The sequence below is a fragment of the Medicago truncatula genome, chromosome 5, assembly GCF_003473485.1.
Source record: "Medicago truncatula cultivar Jemalong A17 chromosome 5, MtrunA17r5.0-ANR, whole genome shotgun sequence".
NCBI classification, from domain to species: Eukaryota; Viridiplantae; Streptophyta; class Magnoliopsida; order Fabales; family Fabaceae; genus Medicago; species Medicago truncatula.
The window spans coordinates 15,329,850-15,347,000 of NC_053046.1; the positions used below are offsets into that span (position 1 = coordinate 15,329,850).

Genomic DNA, 17,151 nt, shown 5'->3' on the forward strand with positions numbered 1-17,151 from the left:
TCTAAATATATATACATGTTCTTAAGAGAGTATCATACGTCTTGAACTAGTACTGATTTTTCTATTCATAGCATATCTTATGTTGTGGTTTTGCTTAAATGAAAAATTGTAACTCAAAATCCGACACATTGTGTGTAACATAAAGTATAATACCGATTATATTTATGTTCTCTCCATTCTTTTGAGTTTTCAAATAGACTGACAAATCATTACATTAAGTATAAGACATTTCAATGCCAACATTTTTATAAACTTCTATGAATTAAATAAATTCTACACATTATAATGATACAACATCCTCGAAGAGAATGTCATTTAAGGCTTCCTTAATTGTGTTTATATACTATAATTTTTCGATATGAACAAAGATGAAATAAAACTATGAATTATCATCTATGATTTTCTATTATTTTACATACATATATCAAGTAGCATGGACTAAACTTGCATGTCTTAGTCGTTGCATACAGTGGAAAAACATCATATCTTTAAGAACAGTTAAATGCCACAAATACATTATAAAAAATCACAACCATCTTATCTAAGAAAATGACTTGTCAAACAAATGGAAAGAGGTTGGTTTGTGTTTTGGAGTAGTGTGTGAGGTGTTGTTGCTATTGTGGTGTAAACCAGAACGCAACAATAGTTAACTGCCATTGGGTTAAAGGAAGTTGAAAAGAAGAGAATTTGAGAAGTGAAAAGTGTAATTTTAAAATAAAAAACAGTGTGTTTCTCTCAAACTTTAGTTAGCCAGCCCTGTTTGCAAGCGTCCTTCACATTGCTGCTAACTCAGTTTTTCACGAAAGTACCAAACATTTGGAAATAGATTGTCACATAGTGCGTGATAAGGTCCAAGCTGGTGTTTTGAGACTTCTTCATGTGACTTCTCAAGAACAATGAGTGGATTGTTTCACCAGATCTCTCTTACCTAAGCCATTTTCCAGTCTTTTCATTTGTCCAAGCTGAATTTGGTTAACATTTACCAATCTTCATCTTCTGAGGGGGTAATAGAGGATACAAGCTCAACCAAATCCCAGCTCATCATCTTCATAGAGCCACTATTACACTAAAATCTTGTTAGCTATAGTTTGTTATAACCGGTAACTTGCTAGACAAGTTAACCCTGTAGAAAGCTAATTCTAAAAATAGCTTACTTGTAACTAGATCAAGTCATTCTATATATTCGGTTTTCTCTCACTTTCATCTTACTTTTGATCTCATAATATCTTGGGTACCGCAAATTCAATCTACAGAAAGAAAGAATAATGAGAAATCTTGGAATACTATGATAGATAAACCAAGGAATAATGAGTCCAATGCTAATGAGGGTTCATTAAGAACCTGTTACAACAATTAATTCCGCCTTTGTCAAGTGTCAAAAAATCGAACAACAATTCATATGCCAGCTATAACTCATGTGATAACAGACTCTTCTGGATTCAGGTGGTGTCCATTCCTTTATGGGGAATTCGATTTTAAGAATGTCTATAGTGGACCACTTCCAACGTTGATTCACCTTAAAAATTTATGGTTAAAATTAATCAAAAAAGACCAAATTGACTGTCGGATGTATAAATAAGGGATCAATATGAACGATTTAGTTATGAGACCAAAATAAAACACAGATATTAATTAAGGGATAAGTGTCCAATTAAACTTTTTTTTATTACTTTATTTTCTCTTCCAATTTTTTTTTTCTCTTCTTTCAATTTGAAATTCTAATTATCTCTCTTCTAATCTAATATCTCACTTTCAATTTCTCTATATTTTTCTATTTTCAACTCTCTATTTACTAAGTATCTTTTTCATATTTTCACTCTTATTAAAGAATTTTCAACATTTTCTTAGGAAAGAATTTTCGGCATTTTATCAATATAATAATATATATCGTTGTCATGTATGATTAATGTAGACTCAAGGGGGTTTGATTTGAATTTATATCATTTACACTGATAAATATTAGGAAAAAATAGAGACAAACATTATTTATTTTTTGAGGGAAAGTATGAGACAATTTTTTTTAGAGAAAATATTAGATAAATATTTGTCATTGATAAATATATACATGACATAAGAGTTTGTAGCGCATAAACTCCACAACGAGCATAATGTGAAATGAGTAGATTTTTTCTAAAAATAAAAGAGTTAATCTTAATTTTTTTTTTTTTTAAGGAGAGTTAATCTTAATCATAAGGTAACTTTTAATTTTATTTTTTTTGAAACAACAAATGAATTTTTTTTTTTTTATTAAGGTGTTAAATCTTAATTAATTTACACTACAAACTTATAACAAATAAAATTTTACATCAAATTTCTTTCATCTGGATGTCCTTAAATTCATCATTTACATTCATAAAATTAAATTTCTTCCATTTCAGAAACCCGAACGTGAGAACAAAAACATCTCATTCTTTCAAATTTCTTCTTTTTTATTCTTCCATATTGATCAACTTTTGTTTCTTTTTCATTCTTCTTCCCATTTTGATTGTTCAATTTTGTCGTTCCAAATTGCCACAGTTTTCAATTGTCGTGAGAATTGTCGTTGTTTCTAGAACCGCGTCAGGTATCGTGACTTATTTTTTTTATTTAAGCAGCCAACCTAATAAAATCTTTAAGTCCAAATAAAAGAACAAAAGCCTCATCGCATAACCATTTCAGCAGCAACCAAAAAAATGCTAGCAAACTCCCACAACATCACAGCGGCAACAGCTGCTAGTAGCCCTCAAAGTACAACGGATGATTTACTCAATTGTTATAATTAACTACCTCACAACCAAGAAAAATCAAATCAAAAAGAAAAATCAAGTCATCATACCTGATGTTGTACTGGAAATAACGACAATTCTCACGATATTTGAAATCATGACGATTCTTACGAAAATTGAAAAATGCGGCAGTTGGGAACGACAAAATTGAACAATCAAAATGGGAGGAATAAATTTTATGAATATAACTGATAAATTTAAGGACATTCAGATGAAAGAAATTTGATGTGAAATTTTAATTGTTCTAAGCCAGTCCTGTAGTGTAAATTAATTAAGATTGAACACCTAAATATAATTAAGGCAATATTACATTATGGGTCATTTATCTTATTTATTTGTAACACTTTGGTCCTTTGTCTTTATTTTTCCCCGTTTAGGTCCTTTATCTCTCTTAAATATCACTTTGGTCCTTTGTGTTCATCATCTTCATCTTCTTCCTATGAATCTTCATCATCTTCTTATAAAAAAAAATTCTACTAAAATATATCTCCAAATACCGTGAATTAATGTTATCTTCACCTCAAATCTTATTTTTAATACGGGCCGGTCCGTTTAGCCCGCAGCCCGTGTAGGGCCGGGCTCAGATAGTATATTTCAAGCCTGTTTTTCAACCGGGCTTTTTGGCCCAGGCCGCTAAAGCCCGGCCCTAAACGGGCCGGGACGCCCGTTTTGATAGCTCTAGTGGAAGATATCGTAATGAGGTGTGGAATGAACTGTATTGGAGATCATTTTTTCAAGATTTTGAGAGAGATGTATTTGGTGAAATTATAAGTTTCAAGATGCACGATCTTGTTCATGATCTCGCTCGGTCAATTTCAGAAGAGGTGTGTTGCATTATGAAAATCAATGACAGGCCTAGTACATTAGAAAGAATACGCCATCTCTCAATTGAAATGAATATTCCAGCAAGTTTAGTTTCAATTTGGATGCGTAACATCAAATCATCGAGGACCTTCTACACAAGAGCTTATGATTTTGCTCTATCCAATGTATTCAATTTTCGTTCTTTACATGTGCTTAAGGTGACCTTACCTAAACTGTCATCTTCAATTGGTCATTTGAAGAGTTTAAGGTACTTGGATCTTTCTGATGGTAAATTTGAAACTCTTCCAAAATCCATATGTAAGTTGTGGAATTTACAAGTTTTGAAATTAGACCATTGTAGAAAACTCCAAAATTTGCCTAATAATTTGATACGCTTGAAAGCTCTACAACATCTATCGTTGAATGACTGCTGGAGCCTCCAACAATTGCCTAATAATTTGATACACTTGAAAGCTCTACAACATCTATATTTGTTTGGCTGCCTCAGCTTATCAAGTTTACCTCCCAATATAGGGAAGATGACTTCATTGAGGACTTTGAGCATCTATATTTGATGATTGCTCAGTAATAGAAGGTTTGGGTGAGGATTTACAACATGTGACTGCCCTTCAAGAGTTAAGTTTGATTGATCTTCCAAACCTGACATCCTTACCAGACTCTTTAGGAAACCTTATTTCACTTCAAGAATTAAGAATTTTGCGTTGTCCGAAGTTGATTTGTCTTCCGGCGAGCATTCAAAGCCTTACCGATCTGAAAAGTTTGTATATTCATAATTGTCCTGAGTTGGAGAAATGGTGTAAAAGGGAAACATGTGAGGATTGGCCAAAAATATCTCACATTCAAAATCTTACATGTATGTTTTTGATCTCTTGCTCTTTCTTATCATATTGTACATCTTTCATTTTAGATTTTTTCTACCAACACCCAAAAATATTTAGTTACACTCAAATGCGTTTAAAATTTAATCATAAACCAAAATTATCCTTATTTAAAATTCTACGTTACTGCGTAATGCCTACCAATCTCAGTTAGAACTTAGTTCATATGTTAATCTCTGAAACCTGCAATTCATTAATCCTTGTGTGCTCTCATGGCTGAAATTGAAATATTCTGTGTTAATTAAACTTGTTTTGTTAATTATTTCAAGTTGGTGAACAACTTGGGTACAATTTTGTGGCCTGATACCAAGGAAAATTCATAGAGGCCCTTTGTAGGCTAGGTCTTGTTGCAGAGAAAATCATCGCCATCACTTATCAAGAATACATTGAGAATCACATGGGTGAGAGGTTCAGCGAGAGGAAATTGTGGAAGAAAGGTGAGTGTTAATAATTTACTGTAAAAACAGGGTTATTTTTTTCTTGTTAGGGTGTAATCAGTTTTTTAGGATGTAACTAGGTTTATTAAGTGCTTGTTGTTTTGTATTTTTCTCATTCATTACTCAAAGCATTATTTGGTTTAAAAATTCGGTAGTTTAAATTCTTCGGCTGAATACTACCAACAATTTGGGGCATTTGCTCGGATACAAACCTAGTTTTCTTCAATCGAATAATTGGGCCCAAGTTATTAATAAGCTCCACCAAAGAACGGATTGTTTGAGAGAACTCAAGTTCGATTTATGGGCTAAGCTATACTTACATCATGGTTGATCTTCAAATTACCAGGGCCCCTTTCCGTTAGAACTTACATCATGGCCGAACATCAAATTACCAGGGACCCTTTCACTGGGAACCTAAAGGTTAAGACACAAAAAAAAAACTAATTTTCTCATGGAAATGTTATTGGCAATGTTCCTTTCAAATTAATATTTGCAAGATAACTGTTGTTGCTTCCTTAATGGCTTTTACCTGATATCCTTGTATTCAATTCCCTGATACAAATATTGTAATATGCAGAGGAAAGTTTTCATGAGTTCAACCATTTTGGAGATGGAATTCTTTTCATCTGTTCTGGTTGGATTTCTCATGGAATCCCTAATATTAGCCTCTATAGCATAGAGGTAATAGATAACTTTAGAATATATATATGTTTGAAATACCAATTTTATTGACATCAAATTGTCCTTTTTGACATATAGTTTAATGGGTACTTGAATGTTTAGTTTGTTTAAGGCTATAATATTCTAACAAGTATCTTACAGCAGGGTGCTGCAGTTTGTTGAAGGTTGTATGTCATAGTTGAACGAAACAAGACATTAGAGAAGAGACGAAAGGGAGAGATGAAAGGTAAAACTAAAGCTTCAGCTTAAAGACGAAAAATACTTCACTTGAGCTATAATCTTGACCTTCAGTTTTAGGACCTCCTGCTCTCTATTCACTATTAATAATGCCAATGTACAAAGTTGATAAAACTTTTGTAATGTTACGTTAGGCCTGAAACTTTTTGTGTGACTATGACTTGGAACATGTTCTCATTTATGATGTTTATATACGGAGTTGAAAAACAAATTTACTCTCATAACTTGAAATCTGTGATAATGTTTTTAACTGATTAGTAGGACATGGATTTGAGAAAGTCAAATTCAAAATGATCTTGTAAATAATTTTTAAAAACATTCAAGTTTTATAAAACATAATATAAGTCTGTGTGTTTATGCTTAATGAATAACTAGCCATTCTCCTGCGCACATTCCTTAGCATAAGAAACTAAATTTATGTTATTATTTCAAAGTGCACAGTTGATGTGCTAACTGACTGAAACTCTTGCGATCTAAATCGTGTTGATTACTGATCGTTTTTTTCATAACAATAAGTACAAATTTTAGCATTTAGTGGCCGAATGTTTAATCTCTGCGTTCCTAGTTTAGATTTTGTGATATTACAAAATGAGGAAGTTATCCCACTAATGGGGTTGTTACAACTATATATACTACTACTTCACTAACTAACTAGTATCTAACATATATCTCGAATATTTGTTGTATAATATTTGATTTAGATCGTTCAAACTGATATCTATTTTCTGTTTGTTGTTAGAAAGGAGAAGGTACACCTCTGCAAGCACTTCTACTGGTCATAATGAGTCACATGCCAAGGGTTCATTCAGATCCTGTTGTATCATTTAATTCTACCTGATAGATAAAAGACTCTGTTGGTAAGGAAGAGCAGCGAAGGTTGTTGGATGCAGGAAAGTGAACATTGAATTTGTAGCATGGAAAGATTGTTTCTCTCCAAGCTTCTGTAGATGACACAACGCAAATTGTTAAATCTGCGACCAGCAAGAATTCTACCAAATTTCAGAACTAAAATCCTTCAAGTGAATTAAAGTTTGCTTTATGTATACTATTTGTTTTCCATTTGTGGATATATATGAACACCTAAGCAGTAGACATGAATCAAAAATTAAAATGAAGTGATATTTTAAGTTCAAAACAAGCAATAGCTTCTTTTGTTTCCTTTCCATTTCTGAAAAAGCCATGCTGCTTTTCTTCTTCTTTGACTATTTAGCAGAAAATACTTAAATATATACTTACAAAAATCCTATACAGAAAGATCTGTGTCATATTGGAGGTTGTCAAAAAGATCACTGAGGGCTAGTAAAATCCATGTGCAAGAACTTCTGTTTCAGTAGTCTCAGTTTCGCAATTTAATTTCAATTTTTCATTAACTACTGAATAACTTCTATCAAAATTTGTAAAATCCATAGGATCAACAGCATTAATAACTTCAGACAACCTATCAATGATGGATATTGAAGAACCAAAGCATGATATTTGGCCTAGGATTGCAAGTGCTGCCAATGCCATTGTATGAGTGTTGATTCTGTTTCAAGATCGCAAGTAGTTCCGATGCCCTTTTGTGGCAGTTTTAATACAAATGAAGTGTTTTTAGATCTTGCAAGAGTATTTTGTCATATTATAGTGTTTGTTGAAATGTTTATTATGCATATTTTGCAGCTTCATAATGATGGAGACTTGATGTATTTTATGACTAGTGTTTTTGTTACAAAGAACAAGTTTTTATTGCCATTTTTTTTAGCGTATGCTATTTTTGGATTTTTTTTACCTCTTTACATGTTTTTAAAAAAAACGCATATGCTATGTGCCAAATTTGACTCGAGATAGTTTCTAATAAACTTCTATATCAAATAAATAATTAAAAATGACTTTTAATATGGCTAAATAATTAAAAATGACTTTTAATATGGCTGTTGGCATTTATTAATAGAAAATAATCAAATAATTGTACTGATGAAACAGACTGCTCTGATGAACCATTAAATTTCCTGGGGATTTTCTGCGGGTTGGTTCAGTTTCCTGAGGAATTACCTGCGGAAATAGCTCTGCTGCGGCATTACCTGACCAAACATTTTCTGCGGATATTATTCGCTTTTCCCAACGAAATTTCCATAGGACAGTTTCTTGCGGTTTCAGAAATCCTCAGGAAATAATTACCCACGAAGGTATTACCTGGGAGTGCAAATACTTGGCGAAATTGGCAGAAAACCTGTTTTCTGCGGATTTATCACTTGACTCCGCAGGAAAATCCGCAGCCAAATCGAGAGTTTCTAGTAGTGTATATCTATTAAACAAGGTATTGCTAACCATGGTTATTGATTAAGAAAATAAAATAGAAACTCATTGAAAATAACAATTAAGAGAGTATAAAGTGAAAACATAATGTTAGAATGGTCGGCATGTCAGTCCGCCTCTTGATAGGGTGGGATTTTTCTTTGAATCTACCACCTCAAGTTGGTCCACCCATCCCATTTTTTCAGGCTAATAGCTAGGCGGGTCTAAATAGAGTGGGGCTGTCCGCATTGCCATCCCTACTCGTAAGATCGTAGGTTCAACATCCTTCATGTAAAGTTGTCTTTGTATACGTATTTAAAACACAATAAAAACAAAATCATATACTAAAATTTAAAGTTTTTTAATGAGATAAATTAAATATGATTTTTTTAAACGTCAAAAGTTCAAGATAAAAATGACTAAAATCTAGACTTAGAAATTAAATTGAGTTTAATTTTTGGGATTAATTTTTCATAATGTTCTAAATATGTTTGTAAAAAATTGTTAAAAAACTTATGAAAATAATATAATGTCGCAAGGTTGATTGAGTTTAATTTTTACAGAATTTTTTATAACGTCGTGGGTTTGATTGCAGATGAAAAAAAAAATGATGATCATATTTGGTGTCACCTTCACACAATGGGAAACTGGGTACGCCGCTATACATGCTTTTGCAACAAGTTGGAATACACCCTTGAGATAGTCTCCACATCAATTTTGGGACGAATGAAATATTATTTATCGATATTGATATATCTTCAATTTTTCAAATTAAAAGTTTGAAAGAAATACATGAACATAAAAATTAAAAATAAGGTCAAATGGTTTCCAAATTCAAACAATTTATGGAGTTGGCAATGTCTCATTTCAATTTCGCTACAAATATTATTGAACAATTCTACCATGTCTAACAAGATTCGAAGGGACAAATAACATCAAAAAATTACATAAATCTTCATAATTCAATCTAACCAAATTTACTATTATTCATGGATGAAAATGACCACTCTAAAACCCCTCAAATCATTTCCCTTTCTTATTTGTGTTCATCAAATGATCCACAAACTCGTGAATATTCTTATCAGAAACATGCTACTATTTTTTACCGGATGGAAGAGTTACTTTGTTTAAATGTAAATATAATCCAAAACATTTCCATAGATAAGTCAATTTCTTCTTGTTTTTTTTTTTTTTGACAAGAAGTCCATCATTTAATGTGTGGAATCCATCTTTAACTAAAACATTGTTTCACAAGCGATCCCTTCCTTAATAGTTAAGATTAAAAAATAACGATTCAAGGAGTATTGATGTTAGATGTCAGATAGCTTCATATCTTACAGTGAAGTGTTTTGTTAGTGGTGGGACCATTGTTGACTTGACGCTAAACTTTTTCAACCATACACCAATCTTTATTGTTAATCTTCTTGGTTTATACTACCATACACAATACATTTCTAACCATCTTAGTTGGAATCGAGCATAACAAAAAGAAAACATAAGGCAAGGCCTATAATTCAAGTGGAGGAATCTAACTTTTCCATAGAAAAGAAAACCCTTAATGTGTGGATTCCATCTTTAGCATATATACCCTTCAATTATATTGGTTGTCAACCTTTTTTCATAATATAAAAGGACGTAAAACTTGGTTGTGCTTCTGAATTATCATTTTCATTTAGTGTTTTCTACAAAACTTCCATAAAGAAAAAAAAAGTATAAACCTCAAGTGAAACTCCAAAACTTTCTCTACCATATACCAATCCTTGTTGTTAATCTTCGTGCTTCATACTACCATACTACATTTCTCAGTCATACAAACAAACCTCTTCTTGATACTATCATTTTGAAGATGGCTGAAGCTGTGCTTGAACTTCTCCTTGACAATTTCAACTCACTCGTTCAGAAGGAGCTTGGCCTATTTCTTGGTTTCGAAAATGACTTTAAAAGTCTTTCAAGCTTGCTCACTACAATCAAGGCTACGCTTGAAGATGCTGAGGAGAAGCAATTCACTGATCCTGTTCATGGCAAAGCTATCAAGGATTGGCTACTTAAGCTTAAAGATGCTGCTTACGTCCTCGATGATATCTTGGAAGAGTGTGCCACCAAAGCACTAGAGTTGGAGTACAAAGGATCCAAGGGTGGACTACGTCATAAGCTACATAGCTCTTGTTTATGTTCTCTTCATCCAAAGCAAGTTGCTTTCCGTTACAAAATTGCTAAGAAAATGAAGAACATACGAGAGAGGTTAGATGAAATAGCTGCAGAAAGAATCAAATTTCATTTGACCGAGATAGTCAGAGAGAAGAGAAGCGGAGTCCCTAATTGGCGCCAAACAACCTCAATCATTTCTCAACCTCAAGTCTATGGAAGAGATAAAGATATGGATAAAATTGTAGATTTTTTGGTTGGTGAAGCTTCTGGTCTTGAGGATTTGTGTGTTTATCCAATTGTTGGTATAGGTGGACTTGGAAAAACAACACTTGCCCAACTTATCTTCAATCACGAGAGGGTGGTCAAACACTTTGAGCCGAGAATTTGGGTTTGTGTTTCAGAAGATTTTAGTTTGAAGAGAATGACTAAAACGATAATCGAAGCGACATCTAAGAAGTCATGTGGTATTTTGGATCTAGAGACACTACAAACAAGACTTCAAGACCTGCTTCAAGGAAAAAGATTTTTGCTTGTATTGGACGATGTATGGGACGTTAAACAAGAGAATTGGCAAAAATTGAGATCTGTTTTGGCTTGTAGAGGAAAGGGTTCTTCAATTTTGGTCACTACTCGTCTTTTGAAGGTAGCAGAAATCATGCGAACAATACCTCCACATGATATATCGAAGCTATCTGACGAAGATTGTTGGGAATTGTTTAAACAAAATGCTTTTGGAACAAATGAGGTAGAACGGGAAGAGCTAGTGGTCATAGGAAAGGAGATACTAAGGAAATGTGGGGGAGTACCTCTTGCAGCAAAAGCACTAGGAAGTCTCTTGCGCTTTAAAAGAGAGGAAAAGGAGTGGCGCTATATCAAGGAAAGCAAAATATGGAATTTACAAGATGAAGAAAATGTCATGCCTGCATTGAGATTAAGTTTACTTGAATTTGCCAGTTAAACTGAGACAATGTTTTGCCTTCTGTGCATTATTTCCCAAAGATGAAAGAATAAGTAAGCAGTTACTAATTCAGCTTTGGATGGCTAATGACTTTATTTCTTCCAATGAAATGTTGGACGAGGAAGATATCGCGAATGATGTGTGGAATGAAATATATTGGAGATCCTTTTTTCAAGATTTTGAGAGAGATGTATTTGGCGAAATTATAAGTTTCAAGATGCACGATCTTGTTCATGATCTCGCTCAGTCAATTTCAGAAGAGGTGTGTTTCTTTACAAAAATCGATGACATGCCTAGTACATTAGAAAGAATCCGCCATCTCTCATTTGCCGAGAATATTCCTGAAAGTGCAGTTTCAATTTTCATGCGTAACATCAAATCACCGAGGACCTGCTACACAAGTTCATTTGATTTTGCTCAATCCAATATATCCAATTTTCGTTCTTTACATGTGCTCAAGGTGACTTTACCTAAAGTGTCATCTTCAATTGGTCATTTGAAGAGTTTAAGGTATTTGGATCTTTCTCATGGTCAATTTGAAACTCTTCCAAAATCCATATGTAAGTTGTGGAATTTACAAATTTTAAAATTAGACTATTGTTTTAGCTTACAAAAATTGCCTAATAATTTGATACACTTGAAAGCTCTACAACATCTATCCTTAAAAAACTGCCGCGAGCTATCAAGTTTACCTCATCAAATAGGGAAGTTGACTTCCTTGAAGACTTTGAGCATGTATGTAGTTGGAAGGAAAAGAGGGTTCCTTTTGGCAGAATTAGGACAATTAAATCTTAAAGGAGAGCTTTACATCAAACACCTTGAGAGAGTGAAAAGTGTAGAAGAGGCTAAAGAAGCCAACATGTTGAGTAAGCACGTGAATAATTTGTGGTTGGAGTGGTATGAAGAATCCCAATTGCAAGAAAATGTGGAGCAGATTCTTGAAGTGCTTCAACCATATACCCAACAGCTTCAAAGATTGTGTGTGGACGGATATACAGGTTCCTATTTCCCAGAATGGATGTCTAGTCCTTCTTTAATACACTTAGGAAAGTTACGTCTCAAAAATTGCAAAAGCTGTTTGCACCTCCCACAATTGGGAAAACTACCTTCTCTAGAAGTTCTAGAATTGTTCGATCTACCAAAGCTGACAAGGTTATCAAGGGAGGACGGTGAAAATATGTTCCAGCAACTTTTTAATCTTGAAATAAGAAGATGTCCTAATTTGTTGGGCTTGCCTTGCCTTCCATCTCTCAAAGTTATGATTATAGAAGGGAAATGCAACCATGATTTACTAAGTTCAATTCATAAACTTAGTAGTCTTGAATCCCTTGAATTTGAAGGTATTAAAGAGCTAAAATGTTTTCCAGATGGGATTCTAAGAAACCTCACTTCTCTTAAGAAATTGATGATTATCTGTTGCTCAGAAATAGAAGTTTTGGGTGAGACTTTACAACATGTGACTGCCCTTCAATGGTTAACATTGGGGAATCTTCCAAACCTGACAACCTTACCAGACTCTTTAGGAAACCTTTGTTCGCTTCAATCATTAATATTGGGGAATCTTCCAAACCTGATATCCTTATCAGACTCTTTAGGAAACCTTAGTTCGCTGCAAGGACTAGAAATTTATAAATGTCCGAAGTTGATTTGTCTTCCGGCAAGCATTCAAAGCCTTACTGCTCTGAAAAGTTTGGATATTTGTGATTGTCATGAGCTGGAGAAACGGTGTAAAAGGGAAACAGGTGAGGATTGGCCAAAAATATCTCACATTCAATATCTTCGAGGTATGTTTTGGATCTCTCGCCCCTTCTTAATACATTTTGACACTTTGATTTATTATATTGTACACCTATAATTATGGCTCTTTTTAACGTTCTTCTTTTCTTCTTCTTTTCTCGTATTGTATTGAGCATTTTGTAAAGGATTTTATTGATTCTGGGTGCCATTAAGTTTCATTTTTGTGTTATCCTTTTTTTACAGGTTCCTGTTTTACGTATTGATGGGATTAAGATTTGAGTTTCATTTCCCTTGCGTATGTAGTTTATTTGTTCAGATCTAATGCAAGGTAAAGTGCTTGTTGTTTTCTATTCTTTTTAGAGATTCGGTATTTTAAATTCTTTGGTTGAATACTACCTACATCTTGAACAAATTGGGGCTTTTGGTTGGATACAAACCTAGTTTTCTTCAACAAAATAAATGGGCTCACGTTGTTAATGGGTTCCACCAAAGTATGAATCGTTTGGGAGAATCCGAATTCGGGTGGAACAATTCTTGGTCAGACCATACTTACCTACGATGGCCTACTTCCCCCTGAGAGTTGACACACGAAAAAAAAAAAATAGTTTTCTTCATGTTGTTATGAATGCTTATGAAAATGGCATTGGCAGAGTTCCTTTCAAATTATTATTTGCTTGATAATTGTTGTTTCCTTAATGGCCTTTCCCTGATATCCTCGTGTTCAATTGGATTCCCTGATATGCAGGAATTTTTTTCAAGAGTTCAACAGTTTTCGGCAATTTTGCTTTCCTCATGTGTGTAGCAGGATTTTAGAGTCAAACATTTTGTAGATAGACTTACTTTCATCTGTTCTGGTTGGACTTCTCATGGAATTTCCAATATCTGCTTCTATTGCATTACCCACTGATGCTTTAGAAGATATGTTTTGAATACCAAATTTATTGACTTCAAATTATCCTTTTTGACAAGCAGTTTAATGTGTACTTGAATGTATAGTTTGTTTAAGGATATAATATGCTAACAAGTTTCTTACCGAAGGGTGTTGCAGTTTAATGTGTCCTTTTTGACTGAAACTCTTGCGATTTGCATCCTTCTTTGTATCCTCATCCATTACTGATAATCTTCTCGTGACAATAAGTACACAAAGATTCTAACATTTAGGTGGCAAAATGTTCAATCTCTTCTTTCCTTTCGCTGTCTGAGACACTCCTTCTGTCTTTCTAACTTTTGTGTTTACATAGGCCTAGTTTAGATTTATTGTATAATATTTGATTTACATTGTTCTAACTGATATTTATTTTTTGTTTCTTGTCAGAAAAGAGAAGGTACACCTCTGCAAGCACTTCTACTGGCCATCATTCCTTCAACCACCTCTTGATTTGCAGACGTGAAACCACAAATTCAATCTATGCGAGGAAAAATTCATGAGAATCTTGGAATATTGTGATCGATAACCTGCGGATTTATCACTTGATTCCGCAGGAAATCGAGAGTTTCTAGTGGTGAGGGTTCATTCAGAACCTGTTACATCAATTAATTCCGCCTTTGTCAAGGGTCAGAAAATCCACTGTAACAACATTCATATGAAAGCTATAACTCATGTGATAACAGACTCTACTGGAAAGGAAAAGCAGCCATGGAAAGTGAACATGGAATTTTCAGCAAGTGAAGACCGTTTCTTCCAAAGTTTCTGTAGCTGACACAACGTGAATTGTAAAATTTGTGGCAGACAGATGATACAGGACCCTATTTGATTTTCCTAATTTCTTCATCAAGAAACATGATTCCTTTGGGTCCATCACTGGTATAAGATTTGATGGAGCTTCTATGTGAGGAAGACATGAAAGTCCTTAGCAAAAGAAGTCAGAGACTTTTTCCGAAGATTGGCGGATTAAAGCTCATGATGGTGCCAAGTTGAGAAACCTTTTGATAGTGAATTGAAGATTTCTTTATTTATATTTTTTCTTTCCCATTTGTGAAGATATATGGACACCTAAGCGCAGTATACATGAATCAAAAAAGTAATATATAGTTAGAAAGATCATTTACAGAATGATCAGTGTCATATTGGAGGTTCTCAAAAAGATGAATCACTGAAAATTTTCAAAATCCCTAGGATTAACAACTTGAACCATTCACTGATTTTCCAATTGACCAGAGATTATTTAGTCGTTTCAGCACTTCAAATTTTAAATGGCAGCATCTCCATGGCTGTGATAGTAAAACAGTTTAGCACCATAACTAGAGCTCCAGAATAATGTCCTATCGAGGACCAAATTCATATGCTTGTATTAAAATTGGAGAGTCATTCCCTTTACAATGCATAAAATAAATTTTAAGAACTGATAGAAGAAAAAAGTAAATAATAAACATAATTGCTGCACGAAGTTGAGCTGTCTTCCAATGAGCATTCAACGCCTTACTCGTCTTAAAAGTTTGAAAAATTACGGGTGCACTGAGTTAGGGAAATGCTGTCAAAAAGAAACAGGTGATGATTGGCAAAAAATAGCTCATGTGCAGGATACTGAAATACAGAACTGGGTAGTGCACATAATCAGAGGAGGAGGAGGAGGAGGAGGATATTCTTCTGCAAATTGATTTTAGATCTTTCACAGGTACATTAATTTTTATAAATAAAGTTTCATACTTACATCCAATTTTACGTTACCATTTTAACATATCTTACTATTACTACTTTATTTAGCCTTGATCTATATTTTGTTAATAACCAAACCGAGTTGGAAAATTAATTCACAATCTTCTGTTCAATGTAATATACCACACATTGACAATGCTTTTCATGTTCAAAGTATTTATATGAACTCGGTGATCTTAGAATTGGATGAAGTTTTTTGATTATCCTTGCCAAATGCCAACTGTGAATTTTGTCTATACTATTTGTATTTTATAACTTTTAAATTTTCTGGTGGATCCATACGCCACTGTATTGTATGATATCAATTAGGAAAATTTTCCCTATTTCATAAAAAAAAAAAATTCGATGAATATAATATATAAGAGATGAACATTTGTTAATTACTTTTTTCACGACTCTGCTGTTTTCCTTGTTTTTGTATGTCATTCTGATTGTTGTAACATACTTTGCAGCTGCATTGTGTGTACTGTCATACTTTCCATTTCCATTACCATGCATACTCTGCTCAGGGATGCTTTCTGTGGTTATGTAGCGAAACATCGCTAGACGAAAAATTGATCAACCACCATAAATAGTTGACATGATTGTAAAAGAAACTTGTAACAGGTTGAAATGCCAAATCCAATAGAGGAATGATATGTGAACAACCAAATTGTACAACCAACAACTTATTTGCTACTTTTAATGATATTTTGCTTGATTTTGATTTCTGTGCTCCTCATAAAGTTAAAGGTTGTTCCATTAATTGTCCACTTTTAGATGTACAAATAACACAGCTCAATCCAATGTCTATCTAGTGAGTGAATCCAGCATCTATTAACAGTTTCCTTGATGACTAAGTTACATGTGTGTAATTCCAGATAGAGAATTGACTCTCGTAGTCCATATTGTTATTTTTCATGTCCTCACAATGTTATTAATTCGAAAATAAATATTGATTAATTTCAGTTCATGGTAGATAATAGTTAAGATCGAAGTATTGCATGGTGGTGTGGATAGTGGTTTTGACCGATTTTTTGCAGGAAGATGAAAATTTAAGCTAAAGTAGCATTTATGAAGAGAAATACAAAAGCAGGAGATCAAATAAAATATTAGGAGTTCATAATATATGGAAATATCAGCTTGTTCATAGGCAAGGGTATGTCGTCAAATTCTAAGATTCATACGCAAAAGTGATTCCTTTAGATGAAAATTTAGGAATATCAACTCTGCTTATGTTTCAATTATCTATGAGAGTGTAAGTTCTCGTCTTAATAACTATATCCAACCATATACGGAACTCTAGAGGAGTGACAAACCTCTCAATGTTTTTCTTAAAAATTTATACTGCTAGTATTATGCTATTATATGTTGCTATTTCACTAGTATTGTCGATGTGATATCCCCCATCATAGCACTTAAGTTGGAGTCGTATATTTATATCAACATTGGGCATTTGTCTTCTATGACAAAAAGAGCCCTTTAACTATGTCAATTATAAAAGCAACAATAGAATAAAATAAGAAATCTACTCTTTTCACTTTTATTTTTTCTCCCAACCATCAGAAAATACCAA

General features: G+C 33.4%; 1 protein-coding gene across 2 annotated transcripts; it reads left to right on the forward strand.

Moving 5' to 3' along the window:
- The first annotated feature begins 9,744 nt into the window (after positions 1 to 9,744).
- Positions 9,745 to 14,898, forward strand: LOC11426454 (putative disease resistance protein RGA3). 2 transcript variants are annotated; one of them, XM_024783543.2, is made up of 3 exons: positions 9,745 to 12,987; positions 13,184 to 13,268; positions 14,256 to 14,898. In XM_024783543.2, exons 1-2 carry the CDS (start codon positions 11,283 to 11,285, stop codon positions 13,201 to 13,203), a joined length of 1,725 nt encoding a protein of 574 aa, XP_024639311.1. In that variant the 5' UTR covers positions 9,745 to 11,282; the 3' UTR covers positions 13,204 to 13,268; positions 14,256 to 14,898. Both variants share the same exon structure in this region, with proteins under 2 accessions (XP_024639311.1, XP_024639312.1).
- The last annotated feature ends 2,253 nt before the right edge of the window (positions 14,899 to 17,151 follow it).